Below are 27793 nucleotides of genomic sequence, written 5' to 3' on the forward strand. Positions count from 1 at the left end.
ATATGAACTGGTCCACCTCCGTCGCCTAGCGGTCCGAGAATGGCGCGTCCATTCCAGGCGCTATGGTGTGCTCGTCTGGAAGCGTCTGCTCCACCTCCTTTGAGCGCGGTTCAAGAAGTAGCCCACACGATGAGTCGACAAACTGGTGTGCATCAAAGCGTTTCCCAGAACTATGATCAGACGCAGACATACTGCATTTCTTTTTGTATTCTACCTACAGCTCCGTTTAAGGCAGCCTTAGAGTTGCTTCGCATATCAAGCTGAACGATTGAAAGACCGTACCGAGGACATTGTCAGACGGCCACATCTACTAGCAAGTATAGAATCAGCGATACAAAAATATAACGATGCCAGCGATGTAGTTTTTGCGGCCTCTAGCGCGACCTGCGAACTTTTGTCTGCGATAGTACAAGTCGAGAAGTAGCAATACTAAGTAAATATTCTAAATTTGCAATATTAAAAACAATTCTTTTGCTTCGCTTTGAAACATACTTCGTGAAACCTTGTTTCAACAACAATTTGAGATCTGTGCAGCACAGTGAGGAAAAGCAACGGCATTTTTGCAGAAGCAATGTTGTACAAGCCTATCGAACGTGGCGTCTACGAGAAAACTGGAATTCATCGCTGCATAGAAGTATGGATTGACAATAACGCTTCTAAGCAGAGTAAAAAAAAACTACAAAATCCTGCTCGAAATCTTCTGTCATTTGGTCGTCATGACAGATTTTTTTTATAGCATTCCGGGTGTTTTTTTTTTTGCAGTGCTGTCGCTATGACAGCGGGGGCAGCACAATACTACAGCAGTAAAAATTTTCAGGTAATAAAAGTTCGTGGCTAAAAATGTATGAAAATATCAGTCGTGATGGCAGAAAAAATTCAGTTATGTTTTTCGACAGCGACCCGCAGGTCTCAGATGGAAGTGCTTGCCGTTCAGAAAGTGGATGCATGTTACACAACGAAAAAACTATTTGAAGGCAGCCTGTGTTGCTAAAACTTCTGCACCCATCTGGAAGGAACACGACGAGTACTACTTAGTTACATCGAATTGGACAATACTTCAGAAGAATTTTGAGCACGCGTCAGGGTTTGCAGAAGACCCGAGAAATGTGTATTTACTTGCGACCGCAGGTTAAACCCTAGAGCAACAAAAAAAGGCGTGACAGCTTGGAAAAACTACATCCCTAGTAACTCTCGGAACTCTCTTTAAGAAAACAAGTCGCAATCATCCAAGGCTAATTATGTGTCTCGAGGTAATTACTCCTTACTCTACGACAAACCCAGAGAAAGTTCTCTTTAATAGAAGGCTCCCGGCTGCACACTACTTATTAAAGTGTGGGCAAAGCGAAACGAAACTGGTTCAACGCGTACGCACAGCCGAAGAAAGCATTTAGGTGTTAACAAAATATTTCCTTTGGGCTCAGGAAAATTGCTTCAGAAGCTTGTGTGGAGCGCGCGAACTTGAACGCATGGAGTGTTATCAAGGTTGAAGGAATGTGTGCTTTGCAGAAAGAAAAAAAAAGCTTTTAATGCAAAGTCTTGTTACATGTACGCAAGCACTTGTCGAGACTAGATGCCTCCTCCGTTACAGCAAAAGCCCCACACAATGTTTTTTGCGAGGTAGACGGCCAGAGGGTCCTTTCTCATTTGAGATTCCTGGAAAAAATTATAACAGTAAAAATAGGGCAACTTGTCACAATAACATAAAAGTGAGAATTCAGATGTAAGCGATTCATAGCCAATACGATTAACAATGCCAACAATAATGAAATGAAGTGAGCGTACGCGCCACGTGCAATCGGTTTTGTTTTATGCGGAACGCCGCAGTGGACGGCTACAGATTACTTCGACGAACTGGGGTTCTTCAACTTGCACTCAAATCGCTCAGCAAAAGGTCTCTAGCATTTCACCTGTATCGAATTGCGACCATCGCGATCGGGATCGAACCCAAGTCTTTCAGGTCAGCAACAAAGCACCATAACCATTTAGCCGTATCAGCGGCGACTGCACGAAACTATTTTGTCCCAATATCTCGGGACTGAAAATTTGCTGGTGAGTAAGCGCTTAGCATAAAAGCAAGAGAGTGCGACCCACTAATATTTTGCATTTTAGTCTTTAGTTTGGTGCACTCAAATTTTATTGCACTGGCGTAATCCGTGCTTTGAAAAACAACTTTGAAAACTTATCGGCTGTTAATTTCATTGCCTAGGTTGTGCAATATTCTCAACTCTGGGGACGTATGCTTGGGTACGTAATAATAAGCCTCGGGTTTGCTTTTGATCGAATAGCGTAGGGTCGAAGGCTTGCTTGCATTAGTGGTTGTTCCTTTTTTTTCACCAAGACCCGACGGTATGTTCAGATATTTCTTTTTCTTAGCAGTGCCACTCTTTAAGTTGAAATAGTGGGTCTCAAAATTCAAGCTCTATACCAATAAGTAGCCACGCCTTCGTGGGACCAGTATTTCCAAGTAATGATTATAATGTTGCCAAGCGCTGCGAGCACCGAATACAAACTGTGAAATTTCCAGAAATTCAAGCGAGCGCTTTTTGGCGCACTTTCAACGAAGTTTCGAATCTCGGAAGTTTCTTGGTTCTGTTGACGATATCTTTTGTTCATGAAACCTTTTTTTTCTTACTTGTTCCAGCCATTTCGAGTAAAGGAGGATCGAAGGATATGCAGGCGTATTTAATTTTCAAACAGCCTCTAAGTGAGGACACATAATTTTTAGGTATGCGTAGTCTTTATTACGCATCCTGATAAATAAAAGTGAAGATAAACTTAGGCATGTGGTTACGCAATAATAATAGCTTCAAACGGGAGTTGTTTAGAATTGGATCCTTCGGGCGTCATGGGTGAACCCGTCTGAGACGTCATCAATTTCCCCTGATTGCGATTTCATCAACACGTGTCAAACCTTCGCTTTAACCCAGCTGATATCCTCTCCAACAAGGGAAACTGTTCAATCATCTAGCATACTTTGTCTATTTCTAACATCGCACCAAGAAACCCTATCTTCGCTTCCTTATTTGCAATGGCTTAGTGATTATTCAATAATCCATGCCACATTTTTCAGTCACCTGCCCAAACCAAAGAAAGTAACCAAAACAATTACACTTTATGATAAAGGCGATTACATTGACCACGAACTCGAAGCTTTCTGTAGTTGGTTTCTAATCCACGTTGAACAAGGCACTCCTGAGACTAACTGGGCACTCTTTAAGGACAAAATTCACAGCCTCATTAAAAGATATATTCCTACAATTACCGTAACTGAGTGCCTTACATCACCTTGGTATAATAATACACTAAAGCACCTTAACAACAAGAAAAAAGGTTTTTTCGATCCGCTACACAATCTAAGAGCCCGATCGCATAGAATAAATATTATGAAAGTGAAAAATCCTATACCTCAGAAATTCTCAAAGCCAAGCATTCATTTTTTTCATCTACATTGCCCAATATGCTACGCACAAACCCCCGTTAATTATGGAAGTACGTTACTCCTAAGTCGAGCGATACGCTAACGTTTTGCGACGATGATAACGATCCAATCGCGGAGCAAGACGTTGCAGAAATCTTAAATTTAACCTTTAGCTCAGTTTTCACTCGCGAACCAGATGGTGACCTTCCTTATTTCCTTTCCCTTGATTTCCCGTCCATGCCTGATATTACTTTTGACCGTAATGGTATTGTAAAAATTATAGACTCTTTGAAGCTAACGTCATCTGCAGGTATCGACGGAATTAACGCAAAAATACTCAAAAACACAAAGCATACTACTTGCGCCATACTGTCCCATATTTTTCGCCAGGCTCTTTCATCAGGTGTCATACCACATGACTGGAAAGTGGGCAAAGTCATTCCAGTTCCAAAAAAGCGCTCATCATCTTCTCGTCATAATTACCGACTGGTATCCATCACTAGCATTCCTTCAAAGTTAATGGAGCATGTAATATACCCTCATAATATGAAATTCCTAGTTTCAGTTAATTTTTTTCAGCCTGCTCAACATAGTTTTCTAAAAGGTTTATCGTGCGCCACTCAACTAAAATTGTTTGTTAACGACTTAAGCTCCAACCTCGACCTTAACTTTCCAGTTGACGCTCTGTTCCTTGATTTTGAAATGGCCTTCGACAAAGTTCCTCATAAACAGCTCTTTCTAAAGCTTTCACGCCTCATTCTTAATTGCTTTGTTTTAGAACGGAACTTCCTTACTAACCGACAACAGTTTCTTTTAGCTAATAAGCGTACATCTTCAAATGCTTCCGTTCTGTCTGGGGTGCCACAAGGCACCATCCTAGGGACACTTCTCTTCCTTATTTATATTAATGACTTACCAGCTAACTTGTGTTCTAACGTGCGCATGTTTGCAGACGACTGCGTTATTTTCCGCCCAATAACCAACAGTAGTGACATCCAACTCCTACAATCCAACATTGACTGCGTAAGAACCTGGTGTAACAAATGGCTAATGTCATTAAACGGGAAGAAAATATCTCTCCTATCCTTTCATCGACGTCACTCCCAATCTACTTCAAGCTACTCAATCTCCACTTCCGAAATCACTGCTGTAATGGAGTGCAAATACTTGGGTGTTCATTTAACCCGCGATCTCAACTGGTCCCATCACGTAACGCAGATTATTACCGATGCTAATTGTGTTCTCGGTCATTTTCGCCGAACCCTTCGCCTAGCTCCTCCATCAGTAAACTTTTTAGCTTATTTAACATTCATTCGTCCCAAACTGGAATACGCATGCGCGGTTTTGGACCCCTATCAAAGTAAACTTTCTAACTTACTGAAAGCAACACAAAAACCACGCAGCAAGATTCATCCACTCGGCCTATTCCAATCATGTAAGTGTCACTGAACTAAAACGTAATGCTCATCTTACAAACTTAGCAGACCACCGTACTATTGCAAGACTATGCCTTTTTTATAAATTTTACTATCACCCCATGATCAAGTCTATTATCAGCCCTGCCCACCGCATCTCCAGCCGCACGAACCACCAGAAGGCCGTTTACCCTCCCCCTGCCCGGACTAGTGCTCATCTGTCATCATTTTTTGTCCGCGCTGCAAAGGACTGGAATGACTTGCCAACGCCGTCGTGCTTCACTCCGACCCATCATCATTCAAACAATCATTCGAATAAGCTATGTGCCCTGAATTCCACTCCCTCAAGTAATACCCCTTTAATGCGACCTTCAAGGTTGTAATAAATAAATGAATAAATATCGCGTGCTGGCCGACCTTCTCGGAGGGCGTTGACTAAACCTCTCGGTATCTCTGAAGAAAAATTACCTACGTAAAGAGTCTCCCCTACTCTTTGGGTAGCCCGTGTTTCGCTTTAATACACCCGGTGTGAAACCCCAGAAACGAAGACACTACAAGGAACGCCTTAATAAACAGCAACTTCAAGGTAACCCAATATATTACTTCTCAAATGCCGTTCACAATGCCAAATTTAGTAGTTTTGCATAATCAGATGCCGGGAAGCTAGTCAGGGCTCAACGCTTCAATGTTTAAACTTAAATAACAGGCCACTGATGTTCAATTTGGGTGCACTTTCTATCAAAATAGGCGTTTCCGTAATAGTTTGGTTTTTTGCAACTTTTGTGGCAGGCAAGCCTTGAAGAAATGAGTCCAGTACATTACGCTCGCGCCAATTTAACAAATCAAGGTTGAATGCAACAGGTGTGTAAGAATCCCGTGAACTCTAAATATACCACTGTTCAGATGGGTAGTTAGGCTAGACGCGGTTGTGTAAGAAAACAGGATTGTTTCAATGAAACCAGAAACCTCTACGCGTGATTGTAAACCTTCACGGAACTCTGTTATTTCTTACTTCCTTTTTGTCTTTTATCTCCTCCTGTGAGAAATTTGGTGCGACTTAAACTCCCAGCGCTTGCAAACGACACGCTATCGTGTTCAATGCGGCACTTCAAATTCCCTCCGAGAACAGTTTTTTTTCATTTCTTGTGGATTCGTACGTAGTTCTAAAGATTATCTTCTTGCCTTTGCTGGCTGATGGCCGTCCTTTTTTTTCACTGCATTATCTGAGCCTCAAGTGTACTCAAACTGTTTCACCGAAGATGCCACTAGAAAATTTATTTGGATAGTATCTGAGAAACCCGGTTTCAAAGAAAGGTTTTTTCCCACTCTGGCACAAACTACACTTTTGCTTTCGACGTTGTCACAATCTTAAACATCAATGCATTTAGTTGGCAATTCGATGTTATCACCGTTATCAGGGTTGCGAAATGAAAATTGTGAAGTCTTAGTGTACCACCAAGAATTCTACAGATGTGACAGCATTTTTAAAAGACCAGACCTCTATCAGATACATGTTTTCTGTGCACGTTGAAGATTTATTCTATTCAGTTCCGCATAGCTACATTTTTAAATCCGTACGAGAGTGTATTGAGTATAATGGGGCCATTGCATTTCAGAACTCAGCTGGACTTAGTGTGGACAACTTTTTATCACTACTAAAATTTAACCTTAGGTCTACGTTTGTCTCCTTTGAAACAGAAATGTACTTGCAGAGAGGAGGCATCTGCATCAACTCCTGTGTTGCCCCGGGGTTGTGTAATATATTTTATCAACTATTGACCGTGCTTAAGCTTCTTCCCTTGACAGTGGCCCAGTCCTGCGAATTTTTATATACGTGGATGACTTCTTGGTGATACTAAAAACTACTAACTCCGCATTGACGCTCCCCAGCACAGTGGAAAGAATCTTATCCGCGTTTAGACAACAAGGAAAAGGACTGGCTTTTACTCACGAACTTCCAGACAACAACAGCTTGCAGTTTTTAGATATTAATATCAAGTTTTCAGATTGGGGAGTGTGCTGGATGTATTCCCCCCGAGCAAAAAAAGGAACTGCTTCCGTACGCATCAGCGCACTCGAAGACAGTAAAAAGGGCTATCGCTTCTCTTTGCCTCGAGTCTGCATTGCTTAAGTCCTGTGCTAACATGGCTGAAGCTAGCTTCAACCATCAGATCGAAAGGCTTCAAATGGCTGGCTTCCCGTGTTCTGTCGTTCGCAGCGTAGCAGAGAGTGGTCCCTTATGTACACCGAGTGGCGCACAGTTTGAAGAAGGTTGCTGGCCGGTTCGCCGTTCCTGTCGTTTTCACCGCGCCAAAAAGTCTGAGCGGGTTATGCTCGCGGATCGGACAGAAGAAGAAAGCACTTTGTGAAAAGAGGCACGGCAAGCAATTCGTTTCTTGTGCTGTCGGAGTGGTTTATGAAATCCCACTGACGTGTGGAAGGGTCTATATAGGCCAGACGGGTCGCTGCATTAACGACAGGGCACGAGAGCATGAGAAAACGTTAGAAAGCGGAGGCGGGTCAAATTTACCTCCCCATTGTAGAGACTGCAAGTGTGAGCCGGTGCTTAACGGAATAAGGATTCTGGGCAGGAGTCGCAATCAGGTGGCGCGTGAAATACTTGAGGCCTTTATGATAAAAAAGAAAGGAAGCACATGTGTCAGCGACGCCTTGGTATTCCTCCGTAGAAATGAAGTTTCCTTCCTAGACAGTTTTTTGTGACGTCATGTTCTGTGCTACTTTTCAGCCTAGCATTTCTAGCGGCCGTCTGCTATTTGTTTAGGTGAGCTGTTAATTGTTTTATTGGTTTCATCTTTCTTTTTCTGACTACTTTTGCTTCATACGTTTGACTCTGCTTTTGTTACGATTGTTATTGGTTTTTTACTTTTTATATCTTGTTTTTTTAGCTTCTGGCTGCTTTTGCTTCTCCTGTATGACTCTGCTGTTGCTACGATTGTTTTACACTGCTTTTGCTAAGAGATGGCCCCTTTGTTTCGGTTTTTTAATTCCTTTGATCAGAGTTATCTGTTAGTCTAATCTGCAGTATATAGTTTGTTAATCTGATGTAGCGGCTTTTCATACCACGTGCTGGGTTCGAAGTGATAATGGGATGAGTATCATGCTTGAGCGGAACTGTTTAAATATGCCACCTTTCCATAGAATAAACAGTTGGTAGTGTGCGCATGTGGTGTCTCTTTCTTGTCTGTGTCCTGATTTGCGCAGCTGTTCATTTCATTTCTTCTTAGTGCAACCCTGATAACGGTGATAACATCGAATTGCTAAGTAAATGCATTGATGTTCAAGATTGCGACAACGTCGAACGCGAAAGTGAAACTTGTTGCGAAATCGCGAAATGAAACTTGCGAAGTCTTAGTGCTCCGCTACTGATACGGAGTTCCCGGGTTCGAACCCGACCGCGGTGGCTGCGTTTTGATGGAGGCAGAACGCTAAGCCGCCCGTGTGCTGTGCAATGTCAGTACACGTTAAAGATCCCCAGGTGGTGTAAATTATTCCGGAGCCCTCCACTATGGCACCTCTTTCTTCCTTTCTTCCATTCTTTCTACATTCTTTATCCCTTCCCTTACGCCGCGGCTCAGGTGTCTAAGGATATATTAGACAGATACTGGGCGATTTCCTTTCCCCCAAAACCAATTAATATATAATTATTAAGTCTTAGTGCTATGTGCGTATTTGTGACATGCTGTTCTATCAAGGTTATCTTTTATTTCAGCACTATGCAGTCATTTTAATGATTTTTCATAAGCAGGAGACGCGCGCGAAAGTATATATTAACAATTTGCTCCGTCTGATCGCATTAATGCATGAATTATAACTCAGCTTTATTCTACACGTTCCGCTGTTTGCTGTTGGCACAAGCTGCGCCATGTCGCGCGGCGCATCTTAAGCCTATCCAGTGAAAAAGTGTGACGTAAGACATTTAGAATGCTTTTTAAGATCATCCGACATGAATTCCGCATATCTTCACACAGCCAGATAGATGGATCCTATTTCTCTTGGAAAATCTTAATAGCCAGCTTTTGAAAGTCCAAAAAGGAATAACACAAGCAATGAACCAAATTAATCTTAAGCCATGTCTTATTCTGTCTCAAATCACCTCACTGTAGTCACTTCGGTGAAAGTGGAAGACCCAGTCAATGCCTTAAGGGGAGCAGCAAAGGCAACGACCGTAGAACTTTTTCCAAGCATTCAAGCATTCACTGTTAGCACTCATGTTCTCATACGACTTGCGTTATTGAAACATGCAACTGCTAAAAAAGTAAGCACTGGTTTGTTTTCATACAGATTCCAACAGAACGCCACATTGTCAGAGCACACCAGCCGGGAAGTACCGCTGCATCCCCACGCTTACCAGTACGGCTGGGCAGGATGGTTGAACCGACGAAACTGACTTATGTAGCCACTGTATGGACGTGGATGCCTGCGGCCCATGCGGCGTCGGCGCCGCCTTCCAGTTGGTGGCTGGGTCTCCGGCGGCCCTGAAGTGCGGCGAAGCATTGAGAGTATAGAAAACACCTCGAACATTTGCATATCATCCATCTCGATCTTATCAAATGCGAAGCGGCCTTCCATACCCGCCTCTAAACTACTAATATTGCAGTTTTATCACAAATTAAGAATACTGAGTTACTTTTTGAGCGCTAATCATGCTGCATTGTAGAGGGGACACACGCGCCACTTGGCAAGGGTGGAATGCATATATTTTTTCCCATCAGCAAGAGTGGAAGCAACACGTCTGCCAAATCCAAACAGATGCTCCCGTGTCAGCGCCCGAAAGTTTGGAGCACAGTGATTTATGGAAACATAATTTGATAACTTAACACACAATCAAAAATCATCCGAATACACATATTTCATGGAATGCTCGGATCCTGAGTGCAACGCATTCCATGTTGCTGCAGTAAGAAATTAATGGGTACAGAAATAGTACATGGGCTTCGATGTTAGAAAATATAGCAAATCAACACTGATTAAAAATGAAAGGAAAATTTCAAGGATACTCTGTCATGCATTAAACAATCAGATGTAATCAAAGAAGAGCGGTTGAAAGTGCAGTGAATGAGGAATGCACGTGGAAACGGTTTTTGGCTCGGCAAGGCCTTTTCGCGCATTCAGTAATTTCTTAAGACTACATGTCTGTCTCATTTGGAAACCATTCAACTTCGTCTTAGCATACAAACAATGATCTTGCTTGCCTCAAGATATGTTCTTCACACTTGCTTTTTTTTTCCCTTAGCACTGACGGCTTCAACAGGGCACTTCTCTTATACATTAGGATGGCTTACTTGCACAAAATGTGTGCAGTGGGAGGAACCCGTTTTCCAGGCTACAATAAAGTGGGAGTCGTCTTGGATGGCCTCTAAAAGTTTATTTTCTTTAGGAACGGTGTGATATGGAATGCATATTAAAGGACACCTATTTGTAAAATTTATACGGCAAGAACTTTGTAAATGTTTTTTTTTCTGAAGCGCGTTGATAGGGGATTGAATTTACCATTCGCTGTCGTCACACATCTCCCTTCTTTTTTGCTGGTAGGCTGGAACCTGTGCGCCTCTCCATTGACACGTCATAAGCGATGTAATCATGTAAGCATTTCTTGCATATATTTAGTGAGGCAGCTGCGCCCGACACCGGCGCATATAAACATGACTTCCGGGGGTGCCGGCGTGGCGGTGAGGGACCCCGCAGAGGAATGATATGAATTAATTTTGACCACAACGAGTTCCTTAAGCTGCTCTTTGTGCCACAAGAAAGCGTTTTTTTCTATTTCGTCGTCATGACCATACGGACGCCGCGGCCAGTATTTATGCCACGACCTTGTCAAATTATCTTGAAGGTGAGGCGAATTCTCTTCTTTGGTCGTCTAAAAAGTAAACACTTAAGGAGTTGCCAGAAAACCATATCTAAACAATTCAGAAAAAAATACCTTGAGCTCTATGCTTCGACAAAGGCTGCATTTGAGGTATATACGGTTCTAAGCCTACGGGAAGCAACTAGTTGCACAAAGTAGGGGCTATAGTTTGAGAAGGTCAAAGGAAGGAGCGAAGAAAATTTTGGGCGTGATTCTGTGCCCTCTGCCGCTGGTAGAACTGTGATGTTTGCCCGAGATGTTCACATCAATGCGATCTAACGACTGCGCGAGCTTATTTGCGATGTTCAGAAGTGTGGTAGGCCCCACTGACCGAAGCTGTACAGGTAATTGGCCAACGCACCCGTCTCAACAGAACCAACGCACCCGTCTCACTCCACATTCATGGTGCGAACTATGATGGCGCTGACCTAGCGAATGAATTTAATGGGCATTTCTTATCTGTTTTTCCACGAAAATCAACTGATGGTCCACATCAAGATGCCTCAGTCTATATAACCAGTAAACAAAGTAATTCCATGTTTTTGTTACCATACACTGACTCAGAAATAATTACCATTATTCACTCCTTACGCAGTATTAGTGCTCCAGGTGTAGATGACATAGCTCCAGTCCCGATCAAGAAAGTAGCAGATGTCATTGCGATACCATTAGCACATATAGTCAACCTGATGTTCACGACAGGCACATTTCCAAATCAGTTGAAAATAGCTCGTGTCACTGCCATTCATAAAGGGGGTGACATTAATGATTTAAATAATTATCGGCCGATCTCCATTCTTTCAGTTTTCTCTAAGATTGCGGAACTTGCAATCAACACACGTCTTTCTCAGTATCTCGACAAAAACCATGTCATCTCCAAGCAACAGTACGGATTTCAAAAAAACAAAACAACTGAGGCCGCCTTACTGGAAATCAAAGAAAAGCTAATTGGAAACATAGAAAATAAACTGCTAACAGTTGGCATATTCCTTGATATGAGGAAAGCGTTTGACTCGGTTAACCATAAGATATTGCTTGAAAAAATGTAGTGTTATGGAATACGAGGCGTTCCTTTAACCTTATTTGCTAGCTACCTTGACAACCGATCTCAAACAACTATTATTAACGGTATTTCATCTGGGATTGGTCAGATTGTGTCTGGTGTGCCACAGGGCTCCGTTCTAGGACCAACGTTGTTCTTATTATATATTAATGATATCGTCAACCTTCGTCAAGCAGACAACATCATAATCTATGCAGACGATACTAACGTATTTTTTTCAGGGCAAGATAGTAATATTTTGCAAGCAGCCTCCAATAGTTGGTTATCCCAATTGTCTGTTTGGTTAAAATCAAATAGGTTAGAACTTAATGTCAGGAAAACAAAGTACATACTGTTTAGAGCCAAAAATAAGGAAGTTCCGAACAACTTCCAAATTCACTTCGAACAAGCTCCTAGAACTCGTGTCAGCTCTACAATGTTCCTTGGAGTCATTTTTGAAGAACACTTACTCTGGACAGATCATGTAAACTACGTTTGCACTAAAATGGCTCGCTCTGTTGGTATCCTAAATAAATTTCGCACAATACTGCCTCGAAAATTCAAACTACAAATTTATTTCTCTCTATTCTTTTCGCATGTACAATATTGTTTGTTGATCTGGGGAACGACTACCTCAACCAATCTTGTGAAAGTACTTACTTTACAAAAAAGAGCTGTGCGAGCGATTGATAATTTACATTACAGTGAGAGTACGGGTCCTTCCTTCCTCAACCATAGACTGCTAACCATCACGGCCGCTTACCACAAGAAGCTTGCTGTTTATATCAGAAACCTTATGAAAGGAAACTGGCAGACTTTCGAGAGCACATATTTAATTGCCCAAACAGCTTACAGTCTAAGGCACCCTCAATACCATGCATCAAAATCCCGTACAAACTATGGGTTCCAAAAACTAACTCACATAATTCCTCATACATTAAACACCTATCCATACTTAACAGAATTGTCAGTACAAAATATGTCCGGGGTCAGATTTAGGAAATCTGTTCATGAATATTTTTGTTATAGCTAGTTGTGGTGTGTTTTTACCTAATCAGTTTTTGTCTTTGTTATGTTTTGCTCTTAGTTTTGTTGTGCTTAGCTCTATGCATGACTGATTTCTGTTTCGTTGTCAATATATCCGCTGGTTTTCTAGTTTCTGTTACTTATGGAAATTTTGTACCATTGCCAAGTGCCACTTTGTTTTTGTTTTTTTACATGGGGAGGGCAGGCCTCTGTGAGGCGCTACTAGGCGCCTTTAGCTTGCTCTTCCTTGTTTGCAGTCTCTGTACTGGCCAAGCAAAACCAATAAATGAAATGAAATGAAATATTGGAAATGAATGGTTTCACTCTGTTCCTTGGTAGGACCGGGCTTTGACAATACATTTACAATATTGGGCTGATTACCTCTGCTGCTAGGGGAAGTGCTAACGAGGAGGTACGTGGTAAGAAGGCTTGCTCCTGTTGTCGTGCAGGCTTTTGACATAGGTGGCCTCTTTTGCTGCATACCTAAAGCAGGGTTTCCTAATCGTTTCCATGTGAGACTAGCGCATAAACAATACAAATGAAGGAGAGAGAAGCTGCAGTTGAAGAAAACATTTCAGTGCTCGTAACCAATTGTTACACCGCAATGTCCTTACCAGGGGGCATTGTCGGATTTTCTGTCTGACCATCTGTTCAAAAAATAAAAGATTAACGAACGTCATAATGTCTTAACAGTTTAATAAAATTAACTGAAAATGCGATACAAGGAGACAAATAAAACACAGCTGCGCTAACAACATAACACAAGTCACTGAAAGTAAGGACTGCATTAGGGCTTTGTAGGGCAGGTCGATGTTAGTGTGCCTATCGTGAAAGTTCTGAAGCTGGCAGCACTTTTTAGAGCGGAATTCTTTTTTCACAAACATCGCTCTCGTATATTTTTTTTTTCCGTGATAATAGGTGTCACAGCTATCAAAGACTTCTTTCCACAAGTATCGTCGGCTGAGTTCTTCTTGGCCGGAGATGGGGAGAGTGTGACTTTCTACATAGAAAGAGAAGGCGCCTGGTATTTATGCAGAATCTTTTATAGCTGAAAGCTCGTTTGATGTTTGCACCGCGCGCCCACCTCTATCCACAGATTGAAAATATTAACAATTGAGCCAGCACATTTCTGGCTGACAGCCAAAGGGAAGAGGTTCTTGGGCATCCGGAGTAACAAATGCGTTTTATGCAAGCAACGTTTTGAGTTACGCTTTTTCTGCAAGAAGTTTGGACAAACCGCGGGTCAACAGAGTGCCACCTTAGCTGCCGGACGATAAAGCCCGTGTAGAACGTTAAGAAAAAGCCGCTGCGAGCTGAGTTTTCACTACCGGTCTTCGTTATAGAACACAGGAGGCTGTATAAGCGCGCCTTGCGCTGGCATAAACATCTACCGCACTGTACACCCTTCCGATAGAATAGAACGACTCTCTTTTAAACTTATTTATTTTGTATTTATTGTGCCGTTGTATTATGCTCAAGCGATAACAAAGGAGTCTTTCCCTCTCTGTCAGTGGCTCAATTTCAACAATAGCTGCGACTAGGTGCCCCTTGAGAAATTCACAAGACCAAAAAGAATAAATCTAGAACGGAAAAACAGGAATTGCTATATTCCCTGCCATATTGCACCACCAAAATCCGGGAACGGCACCCTGCTTGATGCACGACACTAAGAACCCCAACTTTTTATCCTATGTTTAGCGGAGTCGACGTGTTGCGAACACTGGGCAACCCACTTTCAGTTCGCAATGCCTATTGTGCCTAGTCGCATTTGTTGTGAAACTTCATCTGTTCGTAAGGGCCATGCTTGCTGCTGCTGTGTCCAGCTCTTTGTTGATGATCGGTTCAAATATGCAGAAATTCTCCGTTACTTGGTTGAAGCCTGCCATCTACCAATTTCCATACCACGCTCATAAAATACATGAACGAGATTACGCAGCTAGGCTGGTTGGGCTATTACTAGATTGTTTAATACTAAATAGTATGCCTGTCTTTCAGGGTTCATCTTTTAGTAAGGTGGCTACTGTGCAGAGAACAGTAAACATTCTCCTCATGTTGCACTGAAAGCAGTAATAAAGATAGAATTTTCAGAATAAATTAATGTAGAGTGTACTTCACCTGGAGCCTTCCCTGGTCCGTCAACGGTAGCTGGGGCGGCGCCTGCAAATGAGAACGTTACAAGATTTAGGAACCAGCTTTGGTCGAGCCCTCACGAGGTACAAAGTGCGCTGCCCCGAATTTAAAAATTTGACATAGGCAGACGGCTTGACAACGCCCCAACCAATATTTTTAAATTTTATCTTCCTGGTTCATTGTTGAATACAGCAAAGCAACAATTTTCAAAAGTTCCTTCGCTGCTTTTTTGAAACATGCAGTTTCCGCAGCAAAATATCGCTTTTCCTCCACAGAAACTGAAGACAAAGTACATTTTATTCTTGGCGTCGTAAATGAAAATATTCTTTGCGCCACTTGTGCAATAATGTGCGTCATGGACACTTTGTCATGCCGACATATCCGTAGCAAAGCCTCTTTCAGACACGCACGGGAAGTTGGCAGAGCCATACACAAGTGTGCCAATGTTTAACGCCATTTTCTGGCAAAAATTGCCCTCTATTTTAAATTAAAATTTATTTTTCATCTGTGATTACATTTTTACCATTACAACAGTTAGCGGCGTCAAAGGTGCGCTCTAAAAGAGGATTCTTTTGCGCCTTAATGAGTATTTATCTCTGGACAGATTCGCCTGAACGCGTCCATATATTAGGAGAATCTCTTAAATTTTGTTGCCGCAAAATAAGGCAGCAAGAGCACATCACAGATTGGTTCGTGCCCCTGAAGGCCATCATCTGTGTTGAATGCCTGCGGGTTTTAAGGCACTCCAAAACGTGAATTGTGAATGACGGGTGTTAACGTCCAAAGGGGAACAGCATGCCACTAATTAGCCTGAAAAACAGCTGCATTTCTGTTTATACCTGACAGTACATTTCTTCAAGCATCTGGAAGATCACTAAGTAGTCCAATGCTTAAAATTGATGAAAACACTTTCGCGGCGATTTGAAACAAACGAACATTGCCGGATGACTGAGGCAAATGTAAAGTTTCCAGTGCAAATGCACAAATATATGCTGAAATTTCGCGTCACTGGGCGGCGCAATAGAATGAAATTTTAACTTTATTCGCAAGAGCGGACTGCCGCGACTATTATACTAAATACACGCACGAAGCCGGACAGTAGGCTCTTCTAAGCCAGCCGCGCTAGATAAAAAGGAGGAGGGAAAGACAGGGATGTTAACCAGAAAGGGGTTCCTGTTGGCTATTCTGCACTGGGGAAGAGGGATTAGAGGACTAAAAGGAGGAAGAGAGAAGGGAAAAAGGCATAACACACACACGCACAACGCTGTCACAATTTGTCACTCAATCCAGTCGCTCTCAAGTAGGCAAAGAGTGCCTTGTATGCCTTGAGGGCAGTCGACTGCTGTTGCCACGGACCGAAGATCTTTTGCTCTGTTAATGGCCGAGGATCGAGGCGGTCCAGGGCACAACACAGTGTATTTCTTGCACTCGCAAATGCAGGGCACTCACAGAGAAGATGAGCGCTATTTGATTATAAAGTGTTCGGGTTGGCGATAGGGCATATGTCAGGAATGTTCGGCACAGTCCTTGTCGAGTGGTGTTTGGTGTAACACGTTGTACCTCATCTTGTGTATTCTGTTCAAGAAACCTCCAGGTGCTTTGCAATACACTGCCTGTCAAGACAACCAGTTCCAACTTTTACGTGATTTGATATCTTTGAAAGTAATTTCTGGCTGTTAGAAAGTGCTGCTGGTGAAAATTGCCTTCTCTTTTAAATTAAAACTTAGTTTTCATCTGTGATTACATTTTTACGTCAAGTTTTGATGAAGTGGCGCGTTCTAGACACATCTCTCTTTTATGTACGCTTTGAAAATATCCTACTTACGCAATGTAAAACTGGACACATTCTTGAGTTAGACGACCTAGTGGTATGTTATAATTCGGCACCGCTTCAGACGTAAGGCAGCTTTGTGACTGTGGGCTGCACATTATGCTATTGTCCAGTTGGCTAATCTTTCTTCACGTTCACAGCAACTTTTTCGCCACGAACGGAATTTACTTTGCGGATGCGTGCGAAATACTGCGAGTTTCTAAGGAGACGTGTGCACGGTGCTAGACGATCTCGCGAGGCTCACTAGTTCCCGGTGAGGTGCTGGCGGTAGCGACGATGAACACGATGACCACGATGACGATGATGCCGACAACTGCAGCGAAGATTAGCAGCCCCATGGTGTTGCTGTCGTCCTCGGACGTCATGGTCTTTCCGCTGCAGCAATCGGACACCCGGCCAATGTGCACATGGTCACGCTGCGTGACTCACTGGCGATGATCGGCAAGCGCCATCTTTCAGATGCGGCTAATCTCTTCGAGCGCAATACTAGCTTAACGACCGTGAAAGACAACGTAGTGAATTTATACAAGATCTTCACTTTCATTTGTAGACAGGAGGTTGTGGTCAAATTGAAGAATAATCATTCACCGTGCTCTTTTTTAGCCTACTACATCCCAATGCTTCTTCTAGATTGGCATAAATGTTCCTGTTTATTTGTTCGCCTGAATTTCTGCCGTTGTCGCGCAAACAAGTTGAAAATGATACACTTGGAGTTTGTGGAGCACTAAGGGAGCTCATTGGAACACCACGGGATTGTTTGTTCGGCCATCCATGGCCGAACAAAAAATGATTGGAACAATGATTGGAACTGAACATAACTACTGCACTGTATAAATACGACGCGGCAGTGTTACTCCGCGCAGAGTAAGCGTCCACCCAACGGCTCATTGACGCGAAGCCTATAGTGAATGCCTGCGTGGCTGGGACTTCGAGGAAACGAACAAAGAATGAAGGTCTTCTCTTGGGTCAACGTTCACGGATCGTACCCAGCATTGCGATCTCCAGCACCAGTTGATGGAGGCATGCTAGACTCCTGCTCCTGTTGACCTTCCTCCTGATTTCCCGCCGATGGTGGAGGCTCCACATCCGTGCGCTGCATTTCCGCAGCGTCGAGAGCTGCCCCCTCTTCGCCGACCACAACACCGGTGCCGGCCACTGCACCCTCTGCCGGGTAACCCGTTCCGGCAACGGCCGTGCGGGAAGAGGAGCGGCGGACAGCCTCAGCACCGTCAGTGCTCTTTTTCTTCTTTTTCGGCTGCTGCTGAGCGTCCGTGAAAGGAAAGCCGGCACCAAATAACCTGCGTAGAGGCAGTCGCCAAACATAGCTCTTCTTCAAGCTCACTAAAGTATGGGCCTGGTTGCATGAAGGATCGATCAGTCATAGCGGGAACATTTGAGTACTTTGTATTATTGCTAATGTGGCGCCAGCTGCGGCCGCCTCGCAAGGACAGCGCGACCATGAAGTTTAACCGGTCAGCGGTCACAGTTTGACAGGAGTCTGGCTCAGTGTGTGTGACAAACTCCAGAGATGAAAATTGGCTGAGATTTATCTCTGGTTAAACCTGGTTGAATTGCGAAAGCTTGCTTCGCTTTCGCCTTAGCATTTAACTGTTCCGAAGCAGTAGAGCAACTAGATTCAAATATATACTTTTCGTGTGCAACTTCCATTACGAGACTGATCAACCAACTCGTAGCGCACCGCTATATATCCCAGTGAAGCCGCCACGGAGCGAGCGCAAGGCGAGGTGGTCGTCATATCAACGGAGAGACCACCTGCTAGGTGCGGCGCCGGCTCGGGGGCGACGGCACACGCGACGAGCGGCTTCCTTCTAGCTGCGGCGGGGAGCAAGCTGACATCACGCGTCGTCATAGGAACAGAGAGAGCAGGCGTCACATCACCTGCCAAGCGCAGCGCCGGTTCTGGCGTACGGCGTACGCGACGGGCGGTTAGACCTGGTGTAGTATTGCTTTCGCAATAAAAGAAGAGAACACCCTGAAGAAATCGCAAAACGCTTGCTAGAGAACGCCCAAGTTGCGTGTGCGATATTGACAGATAAATCCAGTTTTTAGATAGGCTGGATGTCGGCACATGAGATATACCATGTGTGTGGCCAAGCAAGGTCGCCTGCGGCTAGCTTCGAAAGCGAGGCCCGAGAATGAGGGGCATGCTTTCCTCATCCTTTTTATCCTTGGCACAGGCGGTGGCAGCGCCGCGATAGCGGAGCGCAGCCGCTCCTGGTCCATTCATAGCGGCCTGAGGCTTTCTGACCAAGACTGTATGTACCCTGAGGGGCCAGCCATGCCATTCATGTGCACCGCAGAGATGTTCTCACCGTTGACCCTTGCCTACGAAGCGCCCCAGCTCCTCTCACGCAATGCACCTTTCTCTTTAAGCCCACCGCCGTCTCCAGCAACTTCAGCACGCTAAAAAGCGACTCGCAATTAGTCGTCAGATGTGCTCCGCAACTCGGCACACTGTTGGGGCGTAGCTTTCCTATGACCATTTGAAAATTGCTTGTACCGAAGACGTTGTCAAGATTTTGAAATAGCATATAGTTAACGCCGCTAATTCTTGTGCCCTGTGTCGTTTTACTAGGAGAATTCGCATTTTTCGGTTTAACTAATCGTGCACCTTACCAAGCAGGTTGTTTCACAGGATTTAGGTTTCATATGAAAATTTTTATGTACCGCGAACAAGATGGGGACAACGGCAGAGAATGATCACGGCAGATCGCCGAAGGTTTGTTTCAATACTTTTCAAAATTTACGCAATGGGGGTTTAGAGAAACGACAAACTTCATAGCTTTTTTCAGTGTAATTACAAGACTTTTGAAGAATGTGCAGCTCAATCTAGTTTCTATTTCCAAAGATTTATACAGAAGAGGCAATGGCATTCAAAAATTCAATGTCAATTTTGCCGAAAACAAAGAGGGTGCTTGGGCCAGACTAACAGCACTTGCTCAGCATGCTTACTCTATCCAATACATCGTACATGCGCATGTGTACTTGCACCTTGAGCGAGTGGTTGAACGTTTACCGAAGAGGTAAATATATTCTGAAATCGAATCTTAGCTAGCCCTGTGCATTTTTTCTTCAGAAAATAAAATGCACCGATAGTTTGCTATTCCGGGCTCAACGCCTGACTGAGTATATGAAGCGCTCAAAAACACAGCACCCAAGAAAAGAAAGACGCGAGACAGGCGCTACAAAAACATTATGACAAACAACAGGTGAATGACTAGTGCGAGGGGAAGAATACTACAAAGGAGGGAACAAGTCATTTACCTGTTGTTTGTTATATTGTTTTCATCTCCCTTTCCACCACGCCTTCTTCTTGGCTATAAATAAGCCGTTCATGAATTCAATAAACAGTTGCAAGTAGCGCCTGTCTCGTGTCTTTCTTTTCCTGTGTGCTGCGTTTTTGTGCGCTTCATCTACTCAAGCTATGAACCAACTTGCCCAAGAACGTGTTCTACTCAACGCATTGAGGCCGTTTATTACTCAGCTTTCGACTTGGTCAATGGTTCTCTGTTTCTACACCATCTGCACGATCCTGAAAAGCTTCCTCTAAGTGTAGAACAAGTACACACAGCTAGAAAATGATGCGACCTCTCACATGTTTACAGGTAGAGTAGCGCTCAAGGAGCTCTCTACGTAGAGCGGTGTCTTATGGTCTATGGGGGTTTAACGCCTCAAGGTGACTCAGGATCAGCACGAAACGGTTAGAACACCGGAGTCATTAAAGAGCAGTCTTTGGGCTACGGTGTTTTTATACAGCGGTATTTTTGTAATGCTCCCAGATTTTAGTTTAAAAACGGTGAAATTTGCGTCGCTGTGGATTTGTGCTCGTGTTTTCTGCACAGCAAGGCGGAAATTATTTGTATGACTAAGCTCAGTAATTATGCGATCAAATAACTAAACTTAGATAACCAACTTTCTTGTTTGTGATTTCAGAGAGCAGGGTGATATTGCCAAGTTGAAGGCGGTCAGCAACAAATGTGAGCACAGCTTTCGAAGTTTTCTTAATCTGCCGGGAGGTTTGAAATATTCATTGTATAAAATCAACGCTTGAATCCTCCATTGGTAAGCTTTCCCGCGTTTAATATATATAATAAGGCAACACACACATTTTTATTCATCGAATACCGGCCTTGTTTGTGTATTTGATAATGTAGGAGAAGCTAGGTTGATTTTGGCGACGATACAACGCCCACCACGGCCATTTGATGAATATTAAATGTGACAGCAGCGTCAACAAGCTTCAAATGTTTATTCCTTTGTTATTTCAAATCACTTTGCGAATAAAGAACAAAACAACTGGGCTCGCCTTCCGATGTTGATGCCCTTCGATTTCGAAACCATCTTGCCTCTTAAAAAAACAATAACATTTATTAGGTACCTTGGTTCATTTATCACCTTATTATCGAGCCATATCACGCACATGATCTCAGTGTTACTGTACAAACTACCTGCACAAAGCTCCTGGACTTATCTCTCGCAGCTTTAAAATGAGAATCTCAAAGCACTGCAAAAAATCACTTGGTTTGTTTTTTCTATCACAAGTATCAAGGCCCTGCAGCTTTGGTCCTGCCTAGAGTAAAATGTTTTCTCAGCTCAGTCAGTTCTACATCCTAACACCTTCTTTCTCTGGAGCTTATCGACGTGAATAATTTCGCCCATAAATTTTTCTTCATTACACTGCATTTGCTTGTAGTGCCACGACCGGGGCAATCTCCGATACGGAGTATTAAGTTAGCACCAACCAAGGGAGTCGCTTTGTATGTTCTATGGTGTACGCAAATTATCTCTGGTGCCGATACTCTCAGGCTAGGTGTATGCCTGTACAAGTATGTCTGAGTAGAATGTTAAGGAGGAGCACCTTTATTTTTACTGGAGCCGTACTATTCTCCTTGAAAACGGCAGTTTCCCTAAAGACAACTTTTCAGCCCTTCCTTGTTCGTTAGAAATTAAGTGAAGTAACTCTTTAGTTGTACATTTGCTTGCAAGACGCTTTTGTCGATTTTTATGAACCGCACTGGCCGCTAAAAGATTTTTTTACTGACAAGAAAACTCACTGATCTAGACCTCCTCCAGCCGCATCGAACGGTGGCAGCTTCATGCCTGGCGGCATCGGAATCACGAGCACGTCTTGGCCATCTGGGCCGGACATGAGACCCGCCATGGCCGGTGGAATCACAGCTGGGGCCCCTGCTGCGACCTTCTTGGCTTCCCCTTGCGACGATTTAGACTTCGACGCCTTGGAAGAACGCTTGCTACCTTGCTTCTTCGTTCCTGCCGGCAACTGCTGTATCATGGGAGGCATTGGCTGCATGATGGGCATCGGAGCAGCAATGTTGGACAAAACGTTCGGTCCGGTCAGGCCGCTTTGCATGCCGATACCAGGAGGTCCCTGAGTCCCCGTGAAGATGTTAATTCGAGTGGTCACGCCAGCTGTGGCTTTTTTCTTGGACTTTGAACGATCCGCGTCATCGTCGCTTTCTTCATCGTCCGAGCTAAAGGTACTCTCAACTTCCCTCCTTTTCTTCTTTTTCTTCTTCTTCCTGTCCCTTCTGGACCCCCTGTCATCCTCATCCTCTCTCTCCAGAGCGGCGTTGCCGGTAGCTCCGCCTGCGACGTTCTGCTTTGACGACACATTCATCGCCATATTCGTGCCCGGCTGCTCTTTCCGCAACATGGACACGTCCTGCTGCTGCATAGCGACCGCCTGTTTGCTGAAGCAAAAAAAAAATAGAAATGAGAGCACTGCATATTGGCAAAATTGCAGCGGAAAGACGGAAATCGTCACGGAGTACTCTGCAACAGTTTTCGCAATCACTTTTCATCCCAAGAGTTGTATTTAATTCTTTTATACTGATTTATGCATTTTTATAAAATTTGCTTCGCTGTGTGGCTGCGAACTATTCCTGTGCGACCTTTTACTTCGGTCCTACGGCCCCATCAGGTCGCCCTATCAGCGTTCAAAATCTGGCCTCCAGCATTACTGCAGGTACGAAAAATAAAAATGTAATTAAAATTTCAAACACTGTTTCGAGCACCGAATCTGTGTCCGGCTGTGGAAGCAAAAGAGTTTGTTTGAACCTGTGCACAGATAGAGTAGCTTCGTCGTTCGGCTGCCCATTCCGAGGTCGCGGAACCAAACAACCGCTGTGACGGCCTCATATCGATGCTGGCGTCATCGGTATGGTATACTGTAGGGGTTTAACAAACCAAAGCTACGTGGGCTATTAGAGATGCTAAAGTGGAGGACTAAGGATAATATTAAACACCTAGGGCTCTTGAACGTGCACTGACATCGCACACCGCACTGGCGCCTTGCGCTTCGCCTCAAAGAAATGTCTTGCCGCTTCAGGGCTCGCACTCGCCACATCCGGCGCAGCAGTGCTGCGCCCTTACCAATGGGCTATCGCAGCGGGGCGCAGCTGCAATCCAAATCCGCCCCAATGTTTTATGTGTTGTAAGTGCAAATTAGAAAGCCTCGTGCGGTTGAAATCGATACGGCGCACTCTGCTACCGTGCTTCTCATAGTTATGCGCAAGAACGGCAACTCTCGCATCATAGCTGCTTCGTTCGCCGTTGAAAACGGAGTGTGTTACGTCGCATCAAAGAACATAAATGGTACCAGTGAGCTTGCTTATGTTAAATGGCGAGACCATAGGTAATCTTAAATGGTCGTGCCAAGACATGCCACTTGAGCGTTGCTTAAGTCTGTGCTTTTTTGAGTAACCATTGCCTGAGACGTAATGTACAGCTGAGTACGCTTACAAGCGCGCATTTCCCAGCTTCCCATTAAAAGATATCTTTAGAGACACACTTAGGACAAAATGAATTTGGCCTGAAAGATAAATTACGGCACTCTGAATAAAATACGCTACCTTCCCTGATAACGAAGTTTCTTAAGCTAGAAAAGCTAGAAAAATTAAATACAGGTGTCGCTATCACCGGCCATGTTTGCAATAAACTGTGCTACGTCAACACAGCTGCTTGTTCCCGAATCCGTGAGGCTACGCTGCACCACGATTCTCCTCCCGGCGGTGAACACGGAGTGTCTTTCAGTCTATCGTCACAAGTTAGGATCAAGTTTGTGTTCTGCAGCAATTAATAGGTTTCTAGTGCCGGACTAACATCAAAGTGGCCAGAAAAAGCTACATAATCGATATTTAGCAAGAAATGTTCACAGGAGCTTTCCTCAGTGCCCTATGACAGGAACTGAAGTTTGCTTGAAGCACTCAACAGTCTTTGAAAGCACAAGTTAGATCACCAAAGCAAGGAGAAAGAGGAACACAGGCACGGGGGCCATGTTGCTTAGTCGCATGTGCAGTTCTTATTTTCTCTAATTTTGGCGCAACGTACATTTGTTTCAAGAACGATTCTTTGTTTCAAGAATATATGCATTGCAAATGATGCCTGTGTGCTTATTTCGTACATTTTACGCATATTTGTTCAGGAACCTTTGAAACCAAGCATTGTATTACGATAACAACAGCTGATGAAAGAATGTTCGGGAAAGCATGTGGCACAGGAGGCCGAATTTATACATTGTCTTTAATTAGCTATTAAAGGCAATGTCACTGTTCCAAGTGATAGAAAGCTCCAAGTGCGTAGTGTGGTTGGCTGCGCTCCTGATAAAGCAGAGCCAAGAGCCGACTGTAATGTTGTTTCATGCCTAGACATGCGTTAGTTACAATCAAGTCCTAGCCTAACTTTTCCAACCATTCCTGTTCATAATTCACAATTTTCTTTGCGGTTCAAGCGCTTCCGTAATATGTCGACAGTAAATCGATCACAACTACATCGAATTTCTCAAGGCTGCTACAACATTTTACTAACCTGTTGCGTTTCAAAAAAAATCAAATTTCACTTCTATGACTTATTTCTCGTCTCCTGCCATTTTAAAAGCTAATAATATACAGTAATATTATAATCAACGCATGCTTCTCCTTACTTCATAGCTCATGGTCCTCGCTTTTACTAACTTGAGTGTTCATGTAAAGCTTTTTAATTTGACTTCGCTCTAACTGACTTCTCTGCCTTTTTACCATCATTTTGCATATTTAACAACAGAAGCCAACATCTTTGTCTTTATCGAGGCCGTATCAAATTGCACCGTTTGCTGTTGCTGTTGACCACGTATATATCTTTCAGTGTTCACTGAAAACTCCGTATGGGAGTGTTTTTGCCTTTCATTGTCACCAATATGCGACAGCTGCAGTTTTAAATTAAACGCAATGTCATGCTAGCAAGCACTACGCATCGACATATGAGCCACCGCAGGGCGTAGAGCGCTTCTTAATGACATTTATGCTCGTGGCCACGTGCTGTACGCTCTCCCTCTCCTGCTATGCAATAAAAAATAAACGAGAGCGTAGGCACCATCATAGGCAGATATTGTGGACAAGCCAATTTTTCTACTAGAAAAACTTAACGAGTCCACTTTTCTCAAATATCGCAGGATTTTACTGTAAAAATCATTATATCCACAGATCTCCCTTCTGCAGGGTCGCATGTTCTATTACCGTTTTTACAATCCTGAAAGACGATCTCTATTGGTTTTCTATGCTGGTTTTACTAATTAGATGCGAGCGACGGAGAAATTTTAAGAAAAAACGTTGTGCGGAGCATATGAAGATCGCACAGTTACCTTTATTGTCTTCATAACACTGCGTAACAATATACCGCAGTTGTCTCACAATTAAACCTGAAGTGCAAAGATTCTAGACATGCACCTGTTTTAATTGAACATATTAATACCACTGAATATTCTGCGGCAATGTACATGCCCTTTATTTAGGGTAAAGGAGAACTTAAAGCCGAAATTAAACTTTGAGAAAAGGCCTAATTAGATTGAAGGCAATGTTGAAAACTAAGGATAGGAAAATGATAAGAGTAACTCTAAGAGAGAAAATGAGAGCAGAGTAGAAGAGCGGACTAAGGGGGTTAATGATATCCGGGCTGTAATAATGTAGATGAAAAAGATATGGACAGAAGCGAAGTAAATTAATAGCCTGCTGGGGTAGAGGGGTATATTCTGAAACAATGGCAATGCGTAGCAAAGGACGGCTGAAAACCAGGTAGGAAGGTAAGGTCAAGAAACATGCGAGGACAGTGTGGCGGCAGCTGGCACCTGACAGACAAAATTGGAGGTCAGTTACAGATATTTTTTGCAGCACTGGGTCTCGTTGCAACAAGGATGAGTATGATGATGAATCTGGTAATGAACAAACCTAAAACATGCTGAAAACATAGACTGGCGCTTATTTTTATCTTGAGACGCATAACAAACTTCCAAAACAAAGCGACTAATCCATAAATGTTTGACGCTAAGTTTATACTTCGTTCTAGGGGAAAGGCTGCAGGCAAGTAAATCACCATCATTAATGACCACTTTATGATTATTGGATAACAAGGGCCTCTCAACATGATATCTAATTAATTCTGCCCGGCTCCAGACAAGACCACGAAAACCGCCGAAATTCTGATGAAAAATTCCTAGGATGGCCATGCTGGTGTTTCTCTTGTGATGATTTCTATTTCTTGCAGCAATATACAATAACTCAAGACTATTCCTTTTAACAAAGACAGTAGGGAATACTCGACTGGCGACTGGCAGGGTGCAGAATTCATGCGCCTATATCTACAGAAACTCTGCCAAAGTACTCTTACTAGTTTTTAAGTGTCCGCCACCCGCATTCCCAATCTATGATTTTTCTCAGGAACCGGGTGTCTGATCCGTCCTTAGCCCAGGCAGAAGCACTAGCTGACCACTTCCAGCACGAAACTTACTTTCATGAACTCTTGTTTCCTATGAGGCTAAAGAATTTTTTTGTTTTATTATTAACCATTTCAAGCTAGCCGTTTTATTTTGCCTGCTTAGTTTGTCAGAGTTAAGCTAACAGGTTGATATGGATAGATAAAATTATGGTACCTGCAAAGTGCTGCTCACTTCAAGGTAAACGTCTTAGAACAGAAAGCTAGCTTTACTCTCATAACTGTGATCCTTTCACATCGTTTCGTTAGACACTGAATAATTTACATACCAAGGTGTCTAGTGTATAACTCCTGCAGGTAACAAGAGCACAGCGCTAAGGTTACCTATTGCTATTATTGCTTCATTTCAGTTCATTTTGTATTGTTTGTCTTGCTCGCTTTGACTCATAGCATGTTAAAGTACTGAGGTTGCTGGCTGCCTACACATGAAAACATGGTGTCGTTTGATCTGTCATTAGAGTTTACTGTGGCGCATACAACTATGCATGCATAGATTGTTTGCTCGCAAAAAAATTGGGACAGCTTCGTCCGCGTGCTTGCATAAACAAACCCAGGATTAAATTGTGCTTTGCGCACGCAGTACATGCAGGTAACTAGGTCTAAATAATCACCTTAGCGAAAATCGTTGTGCGGTGACCAATAAACCGCAGCCAAACTAGAAACGGTAAAAGGACGTGGGCAGCGGACAAATCACACTCGGATTCGCTGACGTTTGATGTAACTACCACATTGCGGTCACTGCTAGGCTGCACTGAACAGAGCTATACACACACCTTGTCTCTAAGTTGGTGCTCCGCGCAGAAGCGTAGCGCAGATATCAACCAGCAAGTGTGGCTCTGGCTTACCTTCCTTCAGCTGTGCAAGTTGGCAAGCAGTATCCGGTCCTCGCTTTTTAGTAGTCGCTGAGAGACCGGTGGGCTCGCACTAGACACCGTAGCTGCAGTCAGGAGGCGACTGGTTTTGCTGGCTACGCAGCGCTTACACAAGGTCGTGCTTCTCAACGGACGCAGGCGTTTGGGATGCTCCTGTCTAGGTAGGTCGCCGTCGTCGTCTATTAGCTACGGAATCAAGAGAGATGAAGCATTGTCGTGCAGGAATATAGAGAAACGACCTACTCAAGAGTTTTAAATCGCCGAAATTTTTGTGCAAATAGAAACAAAATATCTTAGAATACTGCTTTAAGCTCATGTGTTTTATTCCTGGTAGGTGAGTGGAGAGAAGACAAGGTTGTGATTTGGGACTGCTGTGCTGTAGTCTGGCAACCATTTTTGCTTTG

At 43.6% G+C, this 27793-nt stretch overlaps 1 protein-coding gene across 2 annotated transcripts; it reads right to left on the reverse strand.

Annotated features, from left to right (window-relative positions):
- Positions 1-1518: 1518 nt before the first annotated feature.
- LOC144097209 (uncharacterized) lies at positions 1519-27558 on the reverse strand. Of its 2 annotated transcripts, XM_077629961.1 has the most exons (8): positions 27363-27558; positions 21807-22463; positions 17718-18029; positions 16976-17106; positions 14886-14927; positions 13385-13417; positions 9203-9329; positions 1519-1653 (listed from the first exon to the last, which is right to left on the reverse strand). In XM_077629961.1, exons 2-8 carry the CDS (start codon positions 22445-22447, stop codon positions 1641-1643), a joined length of 1299 nt encoding a protein of 432 aa, XP_077486087.1. In that variant the 5' UTR covers positions 22448-22463; positions 27363-27558; the 3' UTR covers positions 1519-1640. The 2 variants fall into 2 exon arrangements, with proteins under 2 accessions (XP_077486087.1, XP_077486088.1); XM_077629962.1 differs by lacking the exon at positions 13385-13417.
- Between the last annotated feature and the right edge of the window lie 235 nt (positions 27559-27793).

This window comes from Amblyomma americanum, chromosome 7 (genome assembly GCF_052857255.1).
Source record: "Amblyomma americanum isolate KBUSLIRL-KWMA chromosome 7, ASM5285725v1, whole genome shotgun sequence".
NCBI classification, from domain to species: Eukaryota; Metazoa; Arthropoda; class Arachnida; order Ixodida; family Ixodidae; genus Amblyomma; species Amblyomma americanum.